This window comes from Panicum virgatum, chromosome 5K, assembly GCF_016808335.1.
Source record: "Panicum virgatum strain AP13 chromosome 5K, P.virgatum_v5, whole genome shotgun sequence".
Taxonomy (NCBI): Eukaryota; Viridiplantae; Streptophyta; class Magnoliopsida; order Poales; family Poaceae; genus Panicum; species Panicum virgatum.
This window is the reverse complement of record NC_053140.1, coordinates 7,038,337-7,062,425: the sequence shown is the minus strand read 5'-3', so window position 1 is coordinate 7,062,425 and position 24,089 is coordinate 7,038,337. Positions and strand designations below refer to the sequence as shown.

General features: G+C 45.1%; 2 protein-coding genes across 5 annotated transcripts; one reads left to right on the top strand and one right to left on the bottom strand.

Annotated features, from left to right (window-relative positions):
• Positions 1-103: 103 nt before the first annotated feature.
• On the bottom strand, positions 104-3,531 carry LOC120705986 (triosephosphate isomerase, cytosolic). Its single transcript, XM_039990539.1, has 9 exons — positions 3,313-3,531; positions 2,451-2,526; positions 2,218-2,341; positions 1,825-1,909; positions 1,508-1,640; positions 979-1,073; positions 751-829; positions 579-661; positions 104-447 (listed from the first exon to the last, which is right to left on the bottom strand). The coding sequence occupies exons 1-9, from the start codon at positions 3,349-3,351 to the stop codon at positions 400-402; spliced, it is 762 nt and encodes a 253-aa protein (XP_039846473.1). The 5' UTR covers positions 3,352-3,531; the 3' UTR covers positions 104-399.
• Positions 3,532-8,939: 5,408 nt separating this feature from the next.
• On the top strand, positions 8,940-23,769 carry LOC120705985 (E3 ubiquitin-protein ligase PRT6-like). 4 transcript variants are annotated; one of them, XR_005688140.1, is made up of 19 exons: positions 8,940-9,177; positions 9,716-10,810; positions 12,251-13,488; positions 13,566-13,706; positions 16,595-16,838; positions 16,916-17,680; positions 17,946-18,140; positions 18,264-18,910; positions 19,464-19,515; positions 19,584-20,232; positions 20,571-20,779; positions 20,870-21,405; positions 21,517-21,621; positions 21,719-21,785; positions 21,895-21,972; positions 22,453-22,521; positions 22,619-22,711; positions 23,363-23,434; positions 23,536-23,769. XR_005688140.1 is itself a non-coding variant. In XM_039990538.1 (18 exons), exons 1-17 carry the CDS (start codon positions 9,097-9,099, stop codon positions 22,691-22,693), a joined length of 6,246 nt encoding a protein of 2,081 aa, XP_039846472.1. In that variant the 5' UTR covers positions 8,940-9,096; the 3' UTR covers positions 22,694-22,711; positions 23,363-23,769. The 4 variants fall into 4 exon arrangements, 1 of the variants encoding a protein (XP_039846472.1); XR_005688139.1 differs by having other exon boundaries at positions 23,363-23,451; positions 23,554-23,769; XR_005688137.1 differs by having other exon boundaries at positions 23,363-23,451.
• The last annotated feature ends 320 nt before the right edge of the window (positions 23,770-24,089 follow it).

Sequence of the window (24,089 nt, the reverse complement as noted above, 5' to 3'; positions counted from 1 at the left end):
CAGATCCAGTACCACTGCAGCCAGATCGTTTGGCCAGAGCGCCGGCATCCACTCATCATGAGGGAGGGCAGCACAAGGTTTGCCAAGCTCAGTGGATAATGTATCGAAACAAAGCCTCGTGATAAAAATCTAAAGCTCAATGTAAAAGAAAAAAAAAAACAAGCATAAGTCAAACACCTAGTGCAATGTGCCTCATCACAAAAAAAGGGGCTAACCAAAAAACATTATTGGTATGTTCAGAGTTAACATTATTAGCAAGATCAAGCTGCAGCCTCAGAGCTGAGGATGAGGGAAAGCAGTATATGCTCCAGCGCAAAATTACTAGCGTACATAGCATGGGTAACAAGTCTGTTCCTCTAGCAGATTCTCCACGTCCGGGGTGGGAGGGGGTGGGACATCTTAGGCGGACTTCACGGTGGCCGAGTTGATGATGTCAATGAACTCAGGCTGCAGACAAGATAGGGGAGAAGAAACAGTCAGCAACTAGAGCTGTTGATAAGGCCAAACACTGTCATTTTGTAGTATCTTTGGTTTACAAGGGAACAGGACATCAGCTGTCTTCCTGGATTTTTCGTTACCTTCAAAGAAGCACCACCGACCAGGAAACCATCAACATCGGGCTTTGCCGCCAGCTCTTTGCAGTTTGCACCAGTCACAGAGCCTGTACCAAGAAGACCGTGAATACTCATGTGCCAAGATGACGTAGCAGCCGGACCATATTTATAGGGCAACTGCTCAAGAAGTGTATACCTCCGTAGATGATCCTGGTAGAATCGGCGACCTCAGGGCTGACATTGATCTTTAGCCAATCTCTCAGGGATGCGTGCACCTACAAAGATAATGCAAATCTGAGTGTTTGTGCAAAGAAAAGGATAATGCACTGCAGTAGGTAAGGTTATTTGTAATCGCAAGAGCATAGCTCAGTGTTGAAACGAAGTGTGAACCAGTAGAGAGTTGTTAGTACTTAGAAAGACTTACTTCCTGAGCCTGATCTGGGGTGGCAACTTTGCCAGTTCCAATGGCCCAGACTGGTTCGTAGGCAATAACCACGTTGCTCCAGTCCTTGATCTTCTCTGTAAAACAAACAGTATTTCATCCTTTAAGACTGAATTTTCATATGATACCAATATTTTAAACTCACCAAATTCAAGCATGCCACAAAGTCCACATTAAATAAATAATACAGGCAAACAAAAAAACAAATGTTCTTACAACCAACAGGGACACACAGATACCACTTTCTGAACTTACAGCTGCTAGAGAAAAACAGTAATGTCTGAAATAGACACGCATAGATTTTTCTAATCAAACTGAACGCCAAGATATAATTGCATAAGATGTGTGGCTTTCTTTAAATAATCTTAAATTTCTATGCTGCGAGCTAGAAGTAGAAGTATTTGAATATGATTAATCAACAAACCATCATTATCATAAAAAAACAATAACAGTGAAAAGTATAAAAAAAAGATCATGCATAATCATAGGACTGAACGTAAATGTGAAGTACCAGCAATGGCTTTTGTTTGTGCCGCAACAACATCCATGGTTGATCCAGCTTCCCTCTGCTCAAGGGTCTCACCAACACAAGCAATGACCTTTAGTCCCTGAGAGAGTGCATAGGCAACTTTGTCTCCCACAAACTGCCATCCAAGCAGAAGAGTAAACCATTAGATGTGAACATTCTTAGGACCACGGTGGTTATGGTTCGCAAATATGTGGCATCCAAGGGAAGGACTAATAAAGAAGAATAACTAGTCCCGATTGGTAATATGCAACGCAAATGACACGAAAGACATGTTGCATAAGATGCAACCTGGAGCATACCTCATTTGATTCTCCCAACAGAGCCCTCCTTTCTGAGTGTCCAAGGATGACCCAGGGAACACCAAGGTTGGCGAGCATCTCAGCACTGCATTAACAATGCCTTGCTTATCGACCAATATAAAAATTGGAGGAGAAATGCACCGAAGCGCAATCTTCAAACAGCTGAATAAGGTTACATATGCAAACTGCTTGACATAGCATCAGCAGTGTGAATAACTAAAATTGTGTGAAAGCCTGAAAGGTGACTTCAAAAGACTATGCATAATTATCAAAAGAACATAAGCTTATTGCGTACGCTGCATGAATTTGCATTTTAGATTCGACATTAATCCTTCCTTGCAAAAGGAATTACAGCATATGGGGTGGACAGCCAGGAGAGAATTGAAGACTAACCTGACTTCACCAGTGAAAGCACCTCCCTTCTTCACCCAGCAGTTCTGAGCAGCAACTTGGAACTCTGGGCGCAGCTGGCTCTTGACCACAGGAAGGAACACATAAGGAGGGCTGACAACGACCTCTGCAATGCAACAATTCCAAAGAGCTAAGTACATCATACAAGTAAACCTCTCAGTAGTAACACAAATCTGTGATGTTCAAGGTCAGTCCTAAAAGGGAATAGTCCATACCAACAACATCTGTTGGCGGAACCTGTCCTTCATTCAGAATTTTGACAATCTTGTCAACCTGATCAGTGGTTCCGTTCTGCACAAATCAAGATCAACCACGTCAATGATCAGTTAAAAGCAATTCACTAGATATACACGTCTATTGCATGAGAAATTGGGAAAGCGACAGGCTCTTTCACCACCACCACATTCGATTTGCAAAAGAAGCTCCAATCTAAGCCTCAAACCCACCATCACAAGAACATCTAAAATTTACCGAGCTCCACCAAGACAAGAACATCAAGGTTCCAGTCACTCTAATAAGCATTGCATGATCCTATAACGATCCAGCGAGAAATATACAGTTTGGGGGAATAAATCGTGTCGCAGGTGAATGGATCTCCAGTCAGAAGTTGGCAGATCGAGCTTTAGAGCGCTCCCGGCAACATGCATCACACGGAACTCTGTACCTGAGCAGGGTTTTACGATTTGTTCTGCGCTGGGAGCGCGGGAGGGCGGATTGCAAGGAACACGCAAGGCACCTCTAGCTAGGTCGAAACATACAAAGACCATCAACATCACGCTATCTGATGCCGTACGAGGATGACCAAATCAATTATCCTCCTGACCGGATCTTAAAAGAGAGAACCTGGAGGCAACACATCCCAGCCCTTCCCAAGCAAGAGCCCACAAAAAGAGAACATTCTTACGGCGATCTAAATCGAGATCAATAGAACCCACCAGTAATTTCCGTTTTCTAATCCCAACAACCGCTACCTTAACCGCAAACAGAACACCGACGGATCAGGGGGGGGGGGACCAAACTTTCCCATCCGATCCACGCCGAGAAAAACAGGCAGTCAAAGGAGGGGAGAGAAATTACGCATTTCCAGTTGCCACCGACGAAGAACTTGCGGCCCATCTCGGCGAGCTAGATCGGGTTCGGGTCGGGGGGCAGAGAGAGGGGAGGGGAACTTCTAGATTGGATTTCGCTTCTTGGGGAGGAACACAAGGGGGGCAAGGACAACATAAAGCCGGGCGCCGTGTGTGGCTTCTGATGTGATCACATGAGGGGGGTGCTGAGGCCGACCGGCCAGGACTGACAATGACAGGTGGACCCCACTGCCACCATCGAATTTCTGGGGTTTTCCTCCTTAAAAAAAATGAATCTGTATCTTTAGGCAAAAGCTAAAATAGTTATGTGTACCAAGAAAGCTTACTCGAATCTTTGCTTATCAGGGGCTCGTATGATTGCTTCCAAAGCTAAAGTTTATAGCTAAAATAGTATGCTACATTCTCACTAAATCACTGTGTTCGGCTAGTCTACTCTCCTCCAGCGCTACAGTAATTTCCTCTCACACCACTTCAGCCACCAGCTTCAGCTCCAGCCAGCCCAACAGTATTTTTCTCTCACAGCATTCCAGCTCCAGCCTGCCGAACGCGGTGAATATAGCTAGAACCATCCCAATTCGGCACTCTCTCTTTTTAAATTGAAAAAGGAAAATCATTAAGACAATTCTTTGAGTTCCTGCGCAATTGGGAATAAATTGAACTAAAAGCTTCATCATATTGCTATAGCTTAGTAAGAGGTTAAAAATAGAAATGCCATGATCATGTTGGTCTCTTGCGTGGCCCAGCTAGGACTAGGATGGACACAGGGACGCGGCTGCAGACGATCCCCGCGGCCATGGCCCATGGGTGCGGGTGGTATTGTGGGCACGGCCTCTGGCACAGCGGCGCGGAACAAGGGGCGGCAGATCGCGAGTGCGTCAGCGTGGCTGCAGCTGAATCGACGCGCACCCCCCGCCTCGGCGATTCCGCTTTCCGGCTTTGCGCTTGCTGCTTTTTTTTTTTGCGCTCGAGATTCCTGGAACTTTTTTTCATACTCCTTACATATTCGTTAATTTGACAAAAGCAAGTGTCTTTTTTTACAAATCGATAAAATATACATTTCTCTAATTGACTTTGGTAAAATTCTCTTGGTGAGGGTGAGAGATTTATGAATCACCCCATCCCAAGACTATGAGGTGGTTGCCGTCTTGTTTCTTAGGCGCAAGGTTGTGTGTCTTCTAGATAGAGGTCTTCGATCATTATCATCTTAATTAATGTAATTGTTACAAAAAATATTAATTCTTTATCATTTCGAAAACAAAGATTACGTGAAGGTGGGCCATTTAGCAAACAGGATTATAATGGCATCGCACATATCAAAATCTCACACATGAGCATCTCCAAGAGCTCTTTGTATCTTGGGTGAATTTTCTAAAAAAAAAAGGAAGACAAAAATCTCTATCCAATAGAAACTCTATCTACCTCGTCTTCTATTCTCGTTTTCTATCCAGGGGGTGCCGCTAGACATATTTGCCTAGCGCTGAGCGCTAGCCATTCCTTTTCGGATTTTGGAGAAACTGTTGGATTTCATTCTTTTTCGCTAGCTATTTCGTTTTATATAATAGCTATATTAGGATTTTAGCTATTCATAAATACAAGAGTTCTTGGAGATGCTCTTAGAACTTCCTAAAACTCTATTAGTGCGGAATCTGCATTCAGATGCGAATATATCTTAAAAACAATATTCTTTTTCATAGAAGCTTTTTTCTAACAAAAAGGAACTGGCATGAGAGCTATCCGTTGTATTAATGAGAAGATAGTAAATTCAGGAAGCCACAAAATGGGAAAAAAACTTTACAAAAAAAGCTCGCACTCCACCCCTAATTAGGCATGCCAGGTACTACATAGAAGCTTGGAATAAGATAAATTTTATAAAAAAAATTTAATAACAAAATCAATAAAATTACAGCAGCAAGATTCAATAGGGCCCACCTCACTGTGAGTAACGTACACAGAGAGCAGCCACAAATGATGGTCGCGAGTTGATAGCTTGAATGTACCATGCGTCCTATCGTGTGAGCCCTTAAATTGAGAGTTGTTACTCGACTTATATCTTTTGATCTGATTTCTTTCACTTGAGTATAAACGCATTTGTCGAATTTCAAGATAAATTGAGTATGAATCCTATTGTCAAATCTCATGTCAGAGGCCTAGGATAGACAAACGTTATGGTTGGGGCATATGCTCCCGCTTAATTTTTATATAGCACTCTAATCATTTGGATTTTGTATTTTACATCTAGAATTTTTTTTTTGAAGTTTTCTGTTCTTCTGCAGCCATAGAGAGTGATATCCTCATCTTATTTCATTATTGGACGTGCCTTGAATCATAATATATTGAAGAATCACGTAATAAAGGCAATGTAAGTTGAGACCACTTCCGTCTGTATGAGCAATCGAAATATTTCACTATTTAACCTGAAACATTTATGTGTAACCTTTTCCTTGTGTCTATACCCAATATCTGAGTTACAAGCACACGGCAGTACTTGCTATTCAGCTCTGGTAGTGGTAGGTCTGGCTGCGGGTCTCCATCCGTATCCCATGACACGTGGAAGTCATCTATTAGCTTCCAGGGGCTGGGCCTTTCTTTTCTTATTTTTTCGTCAACATGACAACGGACCCACATCGAGAAAACGGAGTCGTTTCCGCCCGATTACTGCTCCGTTCTATTCTTCCCACTCACTTCAAAGATACTCACTCATTTAGCATACAACATCAAGGAGCTTGATATAGCTGGGGTATAGCTTAATCTGTCTGACAAGGAATGACAGGAGCAAGCTCGAGCTCGGCGTTGGGTTGTTACGAAAAAAAGGGCCCAGTAATAAAGAGAGACAATAGATGAATTCCACGTGTTAGGGAATACGGACGAAGACACACAAAGGAGATAGGCAAGCCGCAGCCCTCCCCGCTATCCTGACGGACCCAAGAAATTAGTATTTGGATGATATTAACTATGCTAACATAATTATCAAGTTAGTTGCGGATCTAAGGGGGCTTGAGCCCCCCTACCTTCTCAAGATCAATGAATACCTCTGAGCTCCCTCTCCATTGTTGGGAAAAAAGAATAAAAAAGAGGAGGAAAAGAAGAGAAAGGAGATGAGTCCTTTCTTCATATGTAAACTGGATTCATCATGTTGGATCAAGTGGTTATAAGAAATTAAAGGAGGGGAATCACACAAAAAAAAGAAATTAAAGGAGGGGTCACCCTAAATTCTTCTAGAAACATTATTAGCAATGAGCACATCTCATCAGTAACCACCAACTATCCTCGCCATTGGCGCCTTCACCTTTACAGGTTAGCGTTCGACGTGATGGTTACAGGCTCATTCGCTAGCAGCAGGATTATTAGGCTTGGTATCTTGTATTCACTCTGTTCGCTATGCTGTGGCTGGTGACTGGTGCTGATTTGTTGTGAGAGAAAAGTACTGCTGGCTGGCTGGTGGCTGGTGCTGGTTTGGTGTGAGAGAAAAATACTATTGGCTGATTGCAGCGAACGGAGTGATTGTTGTCGATGTTCTTTTTCCTAACCCGATGGCAATTTTGATCTTAAAAACATAAACATATGACCTCTTTGTCCTTCCTACCCTAACCACGAAACTTGAAGACGAGTAGACGACCCGAGCTGATGAGCCAACCCTCTTTGTCGTTGTTTTGGTGGCCTCTTTTTTCTGCCTGCCCTGCAGAAAAGGAGTTAGTATCAGCAGCTTTCGTCAAGGTTGGCGAGATCGGCTAAGAAGCTTATGTCCTTGGTTGGAACGTGAATAGCATGTTTGATATGTTTTCAGTTCCATCAAAAGCTTCTGGTGTTTCATTTTCAAGATTCAGATGGGTTTTGTTTGTTGGTTAGTTGGAATCGTGTGTGGAAGTATTGTCAATACTAGTGACCTGCTCCCTCTCTCTCTCTCTGTGTGTGTCCCCTTCTCACAATTGCCAGGGACCTGTTGTCCTTTAGCGGTCACTGAAAAGCTAGTACAAATTTAAGATCACCCGGTCATCCACAATCCACATGTCATCATTTACAGAAAGAGGGCAATCCCAATCACCAACCATGACCTGAACTGAGGAAGAAGGTTCTCCCTGCCGGGGCGAGTCATCGCCCTTGGTGTCACGCGATGCGACCTCCCGTAGCCGCTGGACCCTGGGACAGGGGTGCCGGTTCAGTTCAGACCTCAAGACTCCCACCGCGGCGTCGTGTTTCCGGCTTCTGCCTTTTTCATGACTGCAGGCTTGCAGAGGCCTCCACGAGTCGAGTCACCGGCCGCCGTTTCATCAGCTGCAATGGAGAATTTTTCTCTCCAGAGGAACCGACCGCATGTCGGCCAACGAAGGTTCATCGCGTCCTAGGCTTGGTGACGGCGACACATCCATCCATCGACATCTCTAGCCTGTGCTGTCGACGTTTATCTGAAATTCTGAATCCAATCGTTTCGAATCATCGATGACTGACCTTTTAAAAAACCAACGATGACTGACTGATCTTTCAATAAAAAAAACATCTATGACTACGTTGCGTCCTGAAATTGGAGGAGGCAACGATATTTTCACAAGTTCTCTCTCTGCAACTTGCTCCACGGCGAAGAAAATCACTGACACGACTATGAAACTAATTACTTCATTATTCCCTCCATCCATGTTCATTTAGCCTTTAAAATTTGTCCCACAAAGATTGTAATGAGAGTTATCAAATTAAAGCAATGTCACCAAGAAACTATTATGGACTAGATGCTATTTTTCTATTTTCAATACATTTGCATTTATTAAGGATCTCAGGAACAAACAAATAACACGTTTTTCAATTATAACAGCTATAATTAATTAAATGGTAACATGGTCATTTCTCACTACTAGTATTGTCTCTGAAGTTTTCTAAACCAACGGTATTTGTGGGATGGAGGGAGTAGGACTTGATTTGAACTCAATTAGGTTGCATAACTTGTCTGTAAGACTGTTCTGTAAATGCTGGCAAAATAAATTATTGCCAGGATTAGACTGAATACTGTACAGAACTTTGTGAAGCTTGTTATTGTCAGTATTTCTTTTTTCGGCTACTAGTAATTCTTCCAAACGGGCCGGGCCGGGCAAACCATTTTCTGGCTAAAGTTGCTGGACCCCACCTCGCAGCCGCAGCCACACACATCACGGATTTGCTGCCGCCGGGGCCCACTAGAGTGCGGGGCCCACTTTCAGTGACCACCACCAAACGAAGCCGCGCGGATCCGCGCCACCCCTCGGCGGGACCCACTGGGCAGCGGGCGAACCACCACCCCTCCTCTCTGCTTCGCCGCGACGATAAGCACGCGCCATCCCGTCCCACCACGAAAGCCGCCGCCATCCGCCATTAGCCTCTTCCATCGCGCAATTTGCAGGAAGAAAAAAAAGGAAAAAATTAGAAGAAGGGAGAGAACACCGGCGTGCACGAATCGTCTCGAGGCTCTTCGGCGAAGTTATAAATAACCCCCGGCCGCGGCTAGGGTTGAGGATTTTCTTCCTCTTCGCCTCGCTTCGCCTCTCGCGAATCGCCGGGCGCGGGAGGGAGGGAGGAGGAGGAGCGGGCAGGCCGAATCGGCTCGGCTCGAGGGGGGGTTCGCGGCGCGGGATCTGCGCGCGCGGGCTGGCGGCGGGCGTGATCCGGGAGTGGCGGGGGGTTTTGGGCGGGCGGGCGGCGGTGACGGACCAGACCGGACCCCGGCCCTCGGGCGGTTGATTCCGCGGCGAGGCTGGGGCGCGGGGGCGGGCGATCGGGCCACTGGAGCTGCGCCCACTGGCTGCGGGCCATGGCCGGGATCGACGCCAGCGAGGGCGCGGCGGCCGCCGCGCCGCCGCCGGAGATGACGCCGGCGCAGCGTATCCAGCAGGTGCGTCGCGTCCCAGCCTGGTCTGGTTACCCTACCTCGTGGCGCGCGCGATCCTCACCCGCTCGTCGGCCCCGTGCGGCGGTGGTTGCTTGTCGCCCTCTGGGTTTTCGTCTCGTGATTGGTTGGGAGTATGCTTTTTTTTGTTTTCCGGTAGTCGATTGGTTGGAATTGGTTCAGCTGGTGATTTAGCATTTTGGCGGCCGATGGGCCGTGGCATTCGTTGCTCTCTGCTGGTGCTTGCCAGCCGCGATTAGCTTTGCTGGTGCGGCAATTGGTGTGTTTGCTGTGACGGAAACGGGTGTAGGGATTTTGGGGGCAGCTCCTGTATTTTAAGCTATTATTAAGTGACGCTTATTAGAAAAATTGAGATTGGATTTTTTAAACAATGTGTATTTTTTTTGGGACTATTCGTATGGCACTTTGGTGCTATGTTTCCCTAGTAGTGCCTTATAAGAAGAATGTGTCAGTTTTTCTTTCACTCATAAGATACACGCCTTTTGTAATTTGCTAATCGTGTGGCATTGCCCTCTCGCTGCAGAAGCTCATTCTCTATGGGGCACTGGAAGAGCAACTGCAAGAGCACCAAGAAGGCTTACTCATGTACGTAGAGAAGCACAAGGAGCAGATACCTGATATAGTGAGGCTTATCTTGTCAGCAGGCACTGATATTTTGGAGGCCCGAAAACCCTCCAAGAAGGAAGCAAGCAGCAGCAGCAGTGGTGATGCGTACAGTGAGAGTTTGTCTTGGTTGCAGTGGTTGATGTTCAACTATGAGCCAGAAGCGGTGCTTGATGATCTAGAGCGTTCCTCTGCAGGAGAGCGTGCTGTCTGTGGGTCAGTCTGGGGTCAGAGTGACCTTGCATATCGCTGCCGGACTTGTGAAAATGACCCCACATGCGCGATCTGTGTCCCTTGCTTCCAGAATGGCAATCACAAGGATCATGATTACTCCATCATGTACACAGGGGGTGGATGTTGTGACTGTGGAGATGCTACTGCCTGGAAGCGTGAAGGGTTCTGCTCAAAGCACAAAGGGGCTGAGCAGATTAAGCCTCTTCCAGAGGAACTTGCACAGTCTGTAGGACCTGTGCTGGATGTGCTTTTGCAGTTCTGGAAGGAGAGGATGTGCCTGGTGGAACCACCCCCTGCAAAGGGTGATGGTAGTAGCTCGTGCAAGAGGGTTGCTGAAGAGTTGACAATGTCCATTGCTAACATGATACTTAAGTTCTGCACTTGCAGTGAAAGCCTTCTTAGTTTTCTGTCCCTAAGGATCCGTGAGTGCCAAGATCTGTTGGATGCATTACTAAGATCAGAAAGGCTGCTTGACAAGAAGGTTGCTAAAAAATTGCATGAGTTGCTATTGAAGCTGATCAGTGACCCTGCTTTTAAGTATGAGTTTGCCAAGGTTTTTATACGCTACTACCCTGTCACATTTGGTGAAGTTATCAAAGGTGGCAATGATTCGCTACTAGAGGAGTATGCACTGATGCAAACTCTCTCTGTGCAAATATTCACGGTGCCTACACTGACTCCAAGGCTTGTGCGTGACCGTGAGGTTAATTTGTTGGGCGTTCTTTTTGGATGCTTGACAGATCTGTTTCTTTCCTGCATCGGTGAGGATGGTCGTTTACAGGTATGCTCGTGTCTTCTCTTTATAACTTGATGAAGAGTTTGATGTTTATGCTGAACTATTTTCTTGTAGAGAAAATTCTTTATTTGACACTACGAAGGTTGCTTATTCCTTCCTTGTCCCTCAAAATAATTTTCTTCCCTATTTGACACCAAATCCAAATTTGATTCCCAATTTGGCACTACCTTCAATTTACACATCTCACGGTGTTAAATCGAGTACGGAAGACCATTTTACCCTTTTGAATTGTATGGTGCGACGCAACCCCATTTTTCACAGGGCCTTCTCCTTCCCGTCCCCTTTCTCTCGTGCCTGTGAGTCCTCTCCCCAAACTCTAGATCGAATTTTGTGCGGTGGCGGCAATGTTGCATGGCCAGCAGTGCACGTGATGGCTGGCGTCCGGCGCAGGCGCAGGCCCTCCGTGCTAGACAGGCGGCGGGCGCAGGTGCGGCCCCCCCCACATGCGGACCGGGAGATGAGATCCTCCTTCCTGCTGATCAGCACTCGTATCTCCAATCACGCGACTTGTCCGCAACGAACCTGTCGCCTAAATTTTCCTCGCGGGTTGCAGGCGTGGGTGCTGTATCAGCAGGGCTTCCTGTTGTACATGGTGGATGCATGCATATAGGGCTACCCGGAGGAGGAGGTGCTGCGATACCTCAGGTGGGGCTGGCCTGCACGCAGGCGGCGCCCAGCAGCCACCCCACGATGGGCCAGGTGGTGGCCCTCCTATCGCACTGCACGAGGCGGCGATGATATGCCCGCCGAGCTTCGCCGAGCACCACAGCCACCGCGCGGCCCTGGATGGCCCGAGCGCAGTTGTGCAAACGTCGGCAGCAGCAGCCGCGTGCTCTGCCTCTTTCACGTACAGCAAGGTTGCCCCATGGTAGGCAGAGGGCGGTCAAAAGGGTAAAATAGTCTTTTCACACTCAATTAAACACCTTGAACTGTGAAAATTGATGGTAGTGCCAAATTGGGAACCGGATTTGGATTTGGTGTCAAATATGGAAGAAAGAATTTTGAGGGCCAAGGAAGTGATAAGCAACTTTAATAGTGTCAAATAAGGAATTTTATCTTTCTGGTATGATGGTACATCTTCTTGGATTTGTTTGTAAATGTTAGACTGACCATAATACCTTACGCTATTCCATCAATGATGTCATAGCGATATGGCATCTCCGCATCTGCTGTGCTTACCTAGTATCTTAAATTGCTCAGAAGAAAAAAAAAGATCAGTAGAATTTTCACTTTGATATCTGGGAATGGTTTCTGTTATTTTCTTTTGAGATGTGGACTGTGGAGTCCAAAGATATTTATGAATAAGATGCTTCACTGGTAGTTTTATGCCATTGTATATTCCAACTTTATGCATCCTGACTCATACAATGCAACTTTACTTTATTTATTGGTCATGGGAGACTCTTGTCACCTTGTTATTTGCAGACAAACAAATGGGGAAATTTATTTGACGCTTCTATTCGATTGCTGGATGATACACGCTATGTCTTAAGTCATGAGGAAGTTTCTAAGTATGTTGCTTATGAGAGGCCTGATCTAACAAGGTCATGGATTAAGCTCTTATCTCTTGTGCAAGGAATGGATCCTCAGAAGAGAGTGACAAGTATTCATGCTGAAGATGAGAATGAGCATCTATCTGCGCCTTTCGTACTGGGGCACTATTTTGGAATTGTCCAGAATCTTCTGATAAACGGATCATTTTCTCCTCCTGATCAACATGAATCAACTGATGTTACTGTTTGCTCCACTGCGATAAAAGGCATGGAAAGTGCTGAAAATCAGCGGCATGCAAAAGTTGGAAGGGTCTCTCAGGAGAGCTCAGTATCCAATCTAAGCTGCAGAGACAGTTCTTTGACATGTGGATTGCCATCACCTGTTGTCTGGTTAATGCTTCAATGCCTGAAAGCTATTGAAAGTTGGTTGGAACCTGACATAGCTCTGAGAAGCAAGCTGTCATCCCTTGATGCTAGCAGCAGTGATTCTCGTAATTTTATGGCTTCGCTTGAAGATCGGACTTCTGATAAGGGAACCAGTTCAAATACAAAGATTGGCGTGGCGGGTGTCAAGATAAGTGAAGGATCACAACCAGATGGTATTGCAGACTATCATGACACATCTAGTTCTCCTGTTCAAGATCATTGTGACTGGATGCAGATTGACCAAGAAGGGATACCTCCGGCTAGTAATAGGACAGGCAAGGGGAAGATGCTTGACAGCAGCAACACTACAGATATACAATTGCACACTGAGAATGCCATTACTTATACTCTGACTGATGGTAGCCTTTTGTATGCTCATCCTGATTCAAGAATTGAGGAACTAGGGATACTCAACACAAGAGGTTGGCCTCATGTCGTCTTTGACGTCAGTTCACAGGAAACTTCTTTCCATATCCCTTTGCACCGCATGCTTTCATTGCTATTGCGGAAGGCAATGAAGAGATGTTTTGGAGAGGATGCCAGGCCAGATGAACATTCAGCAGTGCAATCCTGTGAGTTCTTTTCTCATGTACTCAGAGGTTGTGAGCCTTATGGGTTTGCTTCAATTGTGATGGAGCATCCACTGAGAGTCAGAGTATTTTGCGCACAAGTGCGTGCTGGAATGTGGCGTAAGAATGGTGATGCAGCTATACTGAGTGCTGAGTGGTACCGCTACGTGCAATGGTAATTTTATATCAATCTCATCTTGATCCACTGTTCAAACGATGGTGCTAAGGTTATCTTGTTACCTATATTTCCAGGCTTGAACAAGGTCTGGAGTCAGATCTGTTTCTTCTTCAATGCTGTGCTGCACTATCTTCTCCAGAGTTCTTTGTGCGGACAATTCAAGAGCGATTTGGTTTGTCCAGTTATACATCTTTGGATCTTGCCGAACGGAATGAGTAAGCCCCAAGAGCCAAGATGCTTGTCATCTTTCTTTTTTCTTTCTAGTGTTGCTTCTTCGATTGCTGGCACTACCTTACATATGCGTAGGTTTGTGGGTTCGGTGCAGTCACTTTTTTTTTCTACCAGTACCTACTAATAAAGTTACTCTTCCAACCTGCCTTCCATGATCACTTTTTCTGTGACTATGTTTTGCTTATTTTATCTTCTGGTGCTAGACGCTGTTCTTTCCGTCAGTACATTTTATCTGTTATTATCACGAATAAGGAAAAACTGTAGCCATTTTCATTTCTTCGTGCCTTTTACTGCAAGAAACTATGATAGTGTTAGAGGAGTCAAGGGCCTATTGGGCCTTAGCCCATCAGGGTTAATTAGTCGCTTGCTTAGGGGTCAAGTAAACCTCTCTATATAAGGAGAGGAGATGTATCAATCTAATCAAGCAAGAGATTAGAAGGAAATCCCTTCCCTCTTGCCGGCCGTGGGCGAAGCCCCGCGGCTGGTGTTCCCAGCGCCCCCAACCCTAGCCGCCACTCTCTCGCCCTCGCATCCGTCGCCTCGTAAACAGTACCCGCGGTACTGTAGCGCGGCGGCAGCCGCCCCTTCTTCCTCCACAATCCTCTCAATCCCACCACGCTCATAACACCTGGTATCAGAGATGTCAGGCCCCCCTGCGACCTCCGCCCCCCAACCACCGCCGCCGCCGCCGCCGCCACCGTCCACCATGGCACTCGCGCTCTCTTCGTCCTCGACCACGCCATCCTCGTCGTTCCCCCAGGGCGCGACGCCCCCCAACTTCGTCATGACGCCGGCGCAGTTAACCGCCGCCGTCCTCAACTTGGGCCAACAGTTGGCCGAGATCCGCGACCTTCTCCTGCAGCGCCAGGTGGACGACTTCTCCGCACAGATGGCGGCCCTGGCACCGGTCGCGTAGCCGCCCTCGAAGCTTGTATGGTCGCCGCCGTCGCCGCCCGTGTGGTTGCCGCCCTCGACGCCCGTGTGGTCGCCGCCGTCGCCGTCTGTGTGCCCGCCATCCACACCCGGGTGGCCGCCGACGGCAGCCCTTGCGCCGGTTGAGTGCCTGCCGCCTTCCTCCATCGCGGCGACCTCGCACCAGTTGACGCGGCTGGCGGCGGTCAAAGGCACGCCATCACCCTCAGCGCAGCCGCCTCTGCCGTTAGATCCGGTTATCCCGGAGGATTTCGTCGCGCCGCAGGTCCCGCAACTAGCCTGCGGGCTCCTGGCTGCCGCGGAGAGCAGCAGCCCGGCGTCGTTGTCCTTCCCTCCTGCGCCAATCCTGCCGTTCACCGCCACCAGCCCCGCGCCACCATAACAGCACTGAGCACGCGCTTTCTTCGGGGGCGTGGATGGCATCCAGGCATCGGCGGCGGTGCGGCTGCAGGCTGCAGCACGCGACCTCCTAGCGCGGCGACGGCTACAGAAGATGCACTTGGAGATGCAAGAGGCGACTTTGACAGCGATCGACCTCGGCAATTGGGGGCGCGACCTCGGCAAATGGGGGCGTGACCTCGCCCCGTCAGACGGCCACCAGCGCTCGTGCCAACTCGCCGCTGTCTTCACGCGCATGCATGGTAGCGAACTCCAATTCTACAGCAGCGATAGGGGAGGCGCTTTCCTCCTTGACATCGGCGGAGGCACATTGCCTGGCGCCATCACGTTCCGTCACCGGCCACCATGAGGACGTCTCCGCTGGTCGCTGTCGCGACTAATTTCTGGTGGCCATACCTGTCCTCCTCTCTCGTTCCGATGGTCTCCATGGGATCCAAGCGGCTACTTACGTGCAGGTCCAGCACAAGGAGGGTGTCCGCCGTATCTTCAAGAGTCAAAAATAAAGAATTGCAGTTTATTTAAAATAAGCCGAGATGTAAAAGGCTTGTTCTTAGGTTTTCGGTTTGCGTCTAGTGGAGTCATCGTTAGCGTCATTGTTAGGTTGCAGCTCGAGGACGAGCTGCATGTCCAGGTGGGGTGTAGTGTTAGAGGAGTCAAGGGCCTATTGGGCCTTAGCCCATTAGGGTTAATTAGTCGCTTGCTTAGGGGTCAAGTAAACCACTCTATATAAGGAGAGGAGATGTATCAATCTAATCAAGCAAGAGATCAGAAGGAAATCCCTTCCCTCTTGCCGGCCGTGGGCGAAGCCCCGCGGCCGGCGTTCCCAGCGCCCCCCAACCCTAGCCGCCGCTCCCTCGCACCCGCCGCCCCGTGAACAGCACCCGCGGTACTGTAGCACCGCGGGTACTGTAGCGCGGCAGCAGCCGCCCCTTCTTCCTCCACAATCCTCTCAATCCCACCATGCTCATAACAACCACTTACTCCGTTCTGTTATTAATCAGTCCTACTTGTTTATGTTAAAGCCCAAAATTATAGGTCCAATGATAGCAGCTACTCTCCTTTTGAATGGAGTCCCAGAATCCGTGCTATTGGATTTTCTAATGTTTGATAGTCAATTTTTTTAAAGCATGGCGGCAAGCTAGAAAATGCTCTGTATAACTTTAATAGTAGCAATTGACAAAGTTAGGAAAGTGTCGGTCAAGGTCACATGTTGGAGACCATAAGAAGTCAAAAAAGCGTTGTTCATAAAATGAACGGAGAGATGATTTTTTTTAGTTCTATCCAAATTTATCAAAGTTACAAGGTTTGTTAGACATCGAGTTGAAATTCAAAACTACTTGTGTTCAATTTGGGCTCCACAATCCATGTCATCAATTCATGGCCTAAGGAAATATTATCCCCATCCTTGCTTTTTACCTTCTCCATTGTTCTCTCACTATATTCCTCGGTTATTCAGACTAATCGCTTACTGAAAATTTTCTCAAAAAATTGAAGATCTGTGCTGTGTGACGTGTATGTTCTGACAGTATGTTGTTTTCAGGTACGAATCAGTTCTAATGCAAGAAATGCTAACTTTTGTTATACAATTGGTTAAAGAACGCCGATTTTGTGGGCTTTCCACAGCCGAGAACTTGAAGAGGGAATTGATTTATAAGTTAGCTATTGGAGATGCCACTCATAGCCAGATTGTGAAGTCTCTTCCTCGTGATCTTTCATCAAGCGACCAACTTCAAACTGTTCTGGATTCGCTGGCAGTTTATTCTAATCCATCTGGCATGAAGCAGGTATCAGTCCATCAATTTCTGTAACATATTCTGCAAATTATCTTAAAATGCAAGATTAATATAAAAACTTATCACAGGGTAAGTATGTACTTAGCAAATCCTGCTGGAAGGAATTGGACTTGTATCATCCGCGCTGGAATTCTAGGGAATTGCAAATTGCCGAGGAGAGATATTACCATTTCTGCAAAATTTCTGCTTTTAGTGCCCAGCTACCTAGGTGGACTTATGTTTTTAGCCCACTGAGCAGTATTTCTAGCATTGCAACCTCAAAGGCTGTCCTTCAGATTGTTCGTGCTGTTCTCTTTTATGCTGTTTACAGTGAGGCATCGTCCACATCACGCGCCCCTGATAATGTCCTTGTGACGGGTTTGCATCTGCTTTGGTTGGCACTTGATATATGTGAATCAGAAAGACAGGTACATGCCAACCAGTATGGCATGGATGTTGTGCAGCATGATGATGAATCCTGGGTTGTTCTGTCATCGTACTCAGAGGATGCTTTTCCCATAATTACTTACTCTACTGAAGTAGTTTCCCCAGAGTCTGACAAAGTAAAGAAAGAAAGCTTATTGACCCTGCTTGTTTCATTAATGCACAAATACAAAGAAGAGAATGATGCCACCTTCTCTGGATCCAAATACTGTAATATCCCATCTCTAATTGAGAGCCTATTAAAGAAATTTGCCATGTTAAGTAAGGAGTGCATGTTTACATTAAGACAATTGGCACCACATATAGTCCCATCTAGACCAGACAGTTCCAGTATCAGAGAAAGCCTAGGAACTTCTTCAGATTCCATGGAGAAGAAAGCAAAAGCACGTCAACGCCAAGCTGCAATTATGGTAAACTATTTAATTTCGAAATTTGTATATAGTTTAATTACACATTCAACTTGTCTCAAATCCCACCCTTATTTATGTCTGTGGTTGTCTTTGTTGAATTAGCTTACAAAAAAAAGACAATTTTATCAATTTTCTTTGATCTAAAATACTAGTATTGTCTACACGCTACATTTGCCCTTGCTTAGGTTGTGAAGCTATGACTTTGACCTTTTTTTATAACTTGCATTAACCACAGTTTTCTTCTATTGGACCCTACTTATTTTAGGCGAAGATGAGGGCAGAGCAGTCCAAATTTGCTGAAAGTATGAAGTCATCAGAAAATGAGGGGCATGACGTTCCAATGTTAGAGACAGATGTGTCCAGTTCAACTGGTGTTGTCTCTGAGGAGTCAGTACCAGTTTGCTCCCTGTGCCGGGACTCAGATTCCAAAAGCCCTCTATGCTATTTGATTCTTCTTCAGGTAATCATTGTTGGCTTGACATTACCTGGTGATACCTGATAGGTCTTAAGTAGCAACTGTCCTTTCTGCAGTATATTGACATGTTGATATGACTTGAGCTTTCTAATGTGTTCTATAATTCAGAAATCCCGGCTTGCAACTTTTGTTGAGATGGGTAATCCATCCTGGGATAACCCAATTCAAGCTAACAAGACATCTGGATCAGTCAAAAAGGAAGATTCAACTGATTCCTCTGTCTCTGGTTCTTCAACTTCTGAGGAACTTGTCCATGACACAACAGTAGAGCCATCTTTTGATTTAGACAGCATGGAAGTTGATGCCTTTCTTGATTTTTCAAATGAGCAACATCCACTGATTCGATATATATCGTCTTTCCCAAGTGGGCATTGCAACGGCAATGCAGATGACACCATCTCGCTTGAGGCAATTGAAGCTGATATTTACAACTCTATTTTAGATGATCTATTTGTATCCAGTAATGCACATATTCAAAATGCTGAGCAAACGTCGCCATCAGCTGCTTCAAATATCACATTTGATTCCAAGAAAACAAGAAGCCCCAAGCGTTCTGTGCTGGGAACATATGTTAGTTGTCTATCAGCAAAACACCGGCATTCTTCTCTCTACGATGTACCTTCCAAATCTTCTGCCTCTGTTAGTACAAGTAACAGATTTGGTCCTATCAATTGTGATGGCATCCACATTTCTTCTTGCGGCCATGCTGTACATCAAGAATGTCATGATCGATATTTGTTTTCCTTGAAACAACGGTATGCTGGGTGTTCCCCTTCAATTCTCTTTTGTTTGATTGTAACTAGCTCTAGGCAGGAAATGAATTTCACAGTTGCGCCGTTTGGGTTGGTGTTGTGTTTGAATGGTTAACTTGCTGTTATAGGACTACAAATGTACACAATCGTCAAATTCTAACCTTTGGATTGGAAACATCTAATTTATGGGCAATCCATCATTTGGCGAATAGGTCCTGGTTAATGGTTTGCCATTGCTTGAGTCAGATTTTGCTCTAGCATCTAAATTTCCCCGCTGCATGCTGTTGCTAAAATGGCATGGTTTGATTTTTCTTTGAAACTTCAAATCCTGATGGTATGCAGGGGCAAAACATGAATTAGAAAGTTCTCCGATGTTATATGGTGGATTTATTCTTCGATGATCTTTCATCACTCTAATAGGATACATGTTCAGAGTTGGGGACTTGAAATTCAACTACACAACTTGTTTAGGATCCTACGAGTTAATAGATAACGCTTGCTGTGCTCATTCTGTTGATTGATGTTTGCAGAAACTTATAATTATATTTCCTTACAGATATGTCCGAAGACTCGGTTTTGAAGGTGGTCATATTGTTGATCCGGATCTGGTATGTATATTGTGTTTAAAACTTGTCTGATCTTTGTTGATCCTGTGCTTACACATTGCTTTGTGCAGGGAGAGTTGCTTTGCCCAGTATGTCGCAGATTTGCAAATTCCATTCTTCCAGCATCACCTGATTTCTCTAGTAAAACAATGAAGGTGAAACCATTTGTTGAAACCTTGACACCTGAAGTAGTTACAACTACATCACATGCAAAAACAAGTAACTTACAGTTTCCTCGTGCACTATCACTTCTTGAAAGTGCTGGAAAAATTGTTGGACAGAGCACGTTTCTTAAAGCTTTATCTGGGAAGCTTAATGACACTACAGAGCCAGCCTTAGAACCTTCTCTTCGAAGATTAGCTATGCTTTACTATTATCGTGGTCCCAGCGGTTTTTCAGCATCCGAAAGGAAAAGGCTCAATCCATCTTTGTTTCTCTGGGATACACTAAGGTACTCCGTGGTGTCTACAGAAATCGCTTCTCGTGGTAGGATGTTAAGCCAGTCTATCGACCCAAAGTCCTGCTTAGAATCTTTGCGTGGTGAACTTAATTCATCAAGTGGATTCATATTGTCACTATTGTTCCGTGTTGCTCATTCTGCACGAAAGTTGAATCGTCTGGAGGTTCTTCTGAGATTCGAAGGCATTCAACTATTAGCAGGGTCTATTTGCTCCTGCATTTCTGGTTATAAAGATGTTCTTAATGCTACTAAGCGAAAAGGTATATAGTGGGCCCTTTCCCACTACTTTTTTTAAAGCGGGTTTCCCTTCGTGTGACCTTCCTATGTTTTGAAGTGTCTTATTAATCCCACTTCCATTAGGAATCATGAGCTTTCTATTTCTTGCAGCTTGGAATTTACAACATTTACGTTTACAATTTATGAAATAGTCGAATTCATGGATTCTTATAAGTGAAATAGTAGAATCTTTACAGATTCTTATAAGTGATTTGATGAGTAATATGCAAAATGAATTATTTTATTGCAAGTGCACATATCTCCAAATCTGTTGTGGTATATATACTTTGGTACTAATTCACACATTTTTCATCTTCAACAGGTTCTTTGCCACCTATGGTTGATCCAGGTGAGGGGGGCCCCCTCTTCCCTGATGTCCAGTTTTGGAAACAATGCGCTGATCCGGTCCTGGCTCAAGATCCGTTTTCTTCTTTGATGTCAACACTTTTCTGTCTACCTGTTCAGTTTCTATCATCTGCTGAATTCTTCATCCCTTTTGTCCATCTGTTTTATGTTGTTTGTGCCGTTCAGGTGTGCCTTTTTGCATTGCTTTCTCTTGGGGTTTGCAGTTTATATGTTGTATTTAATTGAAAACATGCTACCATATGAATTTTCCTGTAGGCCATGATAACATGCTACAGAGAGGAAACATTTGACCGATCTAGCTTCAGTGACTGCCTTCTTAATGATGTTTGCAAGACGATGTCGGGATATGATACTGCCAGAGAGTATTTTGTATCCAAATATATCGACCCATCTTGTCATCCAAAAGATATGGTCCGTAAATTGACCTATCCTTATCTTCGAAGATGTGCATTGCTTTGGGAACTGCTAAGATCATCTGCGACATCACCCTTATATGACAATTCCAATATTTGGGAAGGATCACATCTTTACTTGAGTAATAGCATGCAAGATGGAAGTTCTTCACTGACAGTGGAGCTGAATGGAATAGGAGAATTGGAAAACCTGTTTCAGATTCCGTCTCTGGACCTGCTTCTCCAAGATGAATCTGTACATATGCTGGCCTTAAAATGGTCTCAACATTTCTGTGAAGATTACAGTTCCCGCAAATATAGAGGCACACTCTTTTCTACCCCTGCAGTTCCATTTAGACTGATGCAGCTGCCACCTGTCTACCAAGTTCTCCTAGAAAGGTTTGGTCTAAATCTTCTAAGCTGGAATGAGGTTTTGCATGAGCTGTGCCTTAATGGGTTAAGTTTTTTCACCCTTTCCGGAGCTAATGGCTTGTCATTTTTTTGGACCAGATATATCAAGATGCAATGCCCCGATTGTGGCATAGTGCCTGATGAACCAGCATTGTGTTTGCTTTGTGGCAAATTATGTTCACCTAGTTGGAAACCATGCTGCAGGTGTAGCACTTTGCTTTTCACAGTTCCAATTAACCTTGTTCTGGTTCTGATGTAATTTATCAAATCCTAAATCCTATTTTTTGTTTATTCTTTATAGGACTGGTAAATGCCTGAATCATGCATCGCAATGTGGTGCTGGTGTTGGCATATTTCTCTTAGTGAGGGTATGTATTAGCTTGTTACTAGTCATCACAGCAAATTGTTATGGCCAGTGTACTTTCTGTTCCTTCTGAGATAAACCTGCTTTCCTAATTTAATGGATGTACTGTGCAGAAAACAACGATCCTGTTGCAGCGATCTGCTCGTCTTGCCTTTTGGCCATCTCCCTACCTTGACGTGTTTGGTGAGGAGGTATTGACTAGTTTCCTGTGTTTTGTTGTTTTTATGGTCTTAGGCCTGTTTGTTATGATCTCCACCGAAATTTGCTCCTGCTGATGGTCCCAAATGTGAGCTGTTTTTCATTTTGATGCTATCCTCGTGTTTCTCCACGGAACATCTCAACAATGAAATATATACATGTTTCTTTTTTCTGGAGAAATTACAAGCAATATGAAAGTGATTTGAAATGGCTTGATGCCATACTTAATCATCTTAGACTTTAGATGGATTGATGTGGTCTTCAATGATTATGGTAGTTTAGGCCTAGTTCGTAGGGCAAAGCCACTGTTAAGTGGGGGTAACTGACATTTGTCCTTGCATAAGGCATACTGCAAGGTCGTCAGGGCATAATCCTACGCATGAAATTTTGCAATGATGTAAAGTGGGGTTTTCTTTTTCTTGCCTAGAAGTGAACTTATTCCCCTTCCCTTCGGGCTTGCTGGTTCAATGCAGGATCATGAAATGCAGAGAGGAAAGCCTTTGTACTTGAGTCAAGAAAGATACACAGCCCTTACATATCTGGTAATGGGCTTATACCCTTCCCTCTATTCTTTCTCGGCATGATGTCATTAGGAATTCCTTTTTTATAAATGGGATACATGCCCTTTTTATGTAACAGGTGGCATCTCATAGCCTCGATCGAACTTCTGAAGTCCTTCGGCAAACGACTATCAGCTTTTACGGATCTGATTGAGTGCAATTTCCAAGAAAGGTTTGGATTATATATATATGTTTGGCATGTTGGATTCTAGAGCATGGAAATATTTGCAGCTTTGCTTTCCCAAATGCTCGTTCATTGGTCATAATGGTTGGTTTAGGTGACAAAAAAAGTTTTATTAGTTATTAGCAAGGGGCGTATTTGTAATGTAGTCATTGTTTACTTCTCTTAGTGGGTGTGCACAAGTCTAAACATTGAATATAGATAGAACAGAGGGAGTAATATTATCATGTGTACTAGAACTAGATCTACAGAACAATTCAGCTGCTGGCAGATCACCCAGCGACAAACTAGTTTGTTTTGTCATGTCCAGTTCAAGGATTGAGAGTGGCCGATAAGAGAGGACTGGGTAACAAGACAATTAAATGGTGAAATAGGGCATTGCTTTACCTTCAGCTTGGAGAAGCTTTGCCATTGGCTTAATAATTAATGTACGTGGTTATATTGCATTGATCAGTACTGACCATTCTCTGTCATGCTGTCTTGAATTGCAACCGCAGTACATGATAATTTCCAATGAATCATCACTGATCACACCTTAAGCAGCACAAATTTCACATTGCAACGTGACACTTGGTTTACTGTTGATTTGTCATCTGCCCTGTCAGTGTTGGTTTATTGTTGATTTGTTATCTGCCTTGTCAGGGTCTTGTGGATGTGCATATCATGGGGAACTCTAGTGCAACTTGGTGTTCATATTTTCCGGTGGTAACAAAAGTACTACCTCTCATAAGGTTAAAAACTACAAGCTTATTCTACTACTGGGTGTAACCTGGCTATGCCTTTGTTTTCGCTTCTGATTACTCGCCCTCTTCCAGAGGGTGTGGATACCGCAGGCTTGCCACCAGTCTGTGCTACGGCGCCCTGCTGTCCTCTCATGCTGATGTACAGTTGTTTTAGCATGCTGCTTTTCTCCAAATAGATGATAGGTAGGCCTGGTGACCTGAAATATTTGATGATCGACTGCATGATCTGTCTGTACAGTGTATAACACCGGATCGGTGCAGTTTCCGATTATGAAAATGCGGCATGCAAGTGCCATTTGGTCGCCATTATGCTCTCTGCTGCTTTGTTATTTGTTTATTGATTATTGAATCTCTCGAGCCCTTGTGTTGATGAGAGCCATGGGCATTGCTCTGCTTATGCACATTGCTGAAACACAGGAATACGGGATCCTGTATTTTGTTGCGGCATCAGCACTCAAATAAGCCTAGGTGCAACTAACCGTGTGGAAAGCTGGTTGACAGTCCCTGAGTACCCGATCGACCGGTCTGCAGCCTCACCAAGCTTTTCTGTAATCTCGACGTCTTATAACTGATGATGGTTTCTCAAAGAGATACAAAGCAATGAGTTTCTCGGCGTAGTTTACCGA

Bases quoted from the DNA above. Each gene is read 5' to 3' on its own strand.
- LOC120705986 (XM_039990539.1), bottom strand. From the start codon at position 3,351: ATGGGCCGCAAGTTCTTCGTCGGTGGCAACTGGAAATGC. The intron at 2,527-3,312 runs GTAATTTCTCTC...TGATTTGTGCAG, and splicing joins TCGGTGGCAACTGGAAATGC to AACGGAACCACTGATCAGGT. The intron at 448-578 runs GTAACGAAAAAT...TCTTGTCTGCAG, and splicing joins TCGGTGGTGCTTCTTTGAAG to CCTGAGTTCATTGACATCAT.
- LOC120705985 (XM_039990538.1), top strand. From the start codon at position 9,097: ATGGCCGGGATCGACGCCAGCGAGGGCGCGGCGGCCGCCGCGCCGCCG. The intron at 13,489-13,565 runs GTAATTTTATAT...CTATATTTCCAG, and splicing joins TGGTACCGCTACGTGCAATG to GCTTGAACAAGGTCTGGAGT. The intron at 21,973-22,452 runs GTATTGACTAGT...GGTTCAATGCAG, and splicing joins TTGACGTGTTTGGTGAGGAG to GATCATGAAATGCAGAGAGG.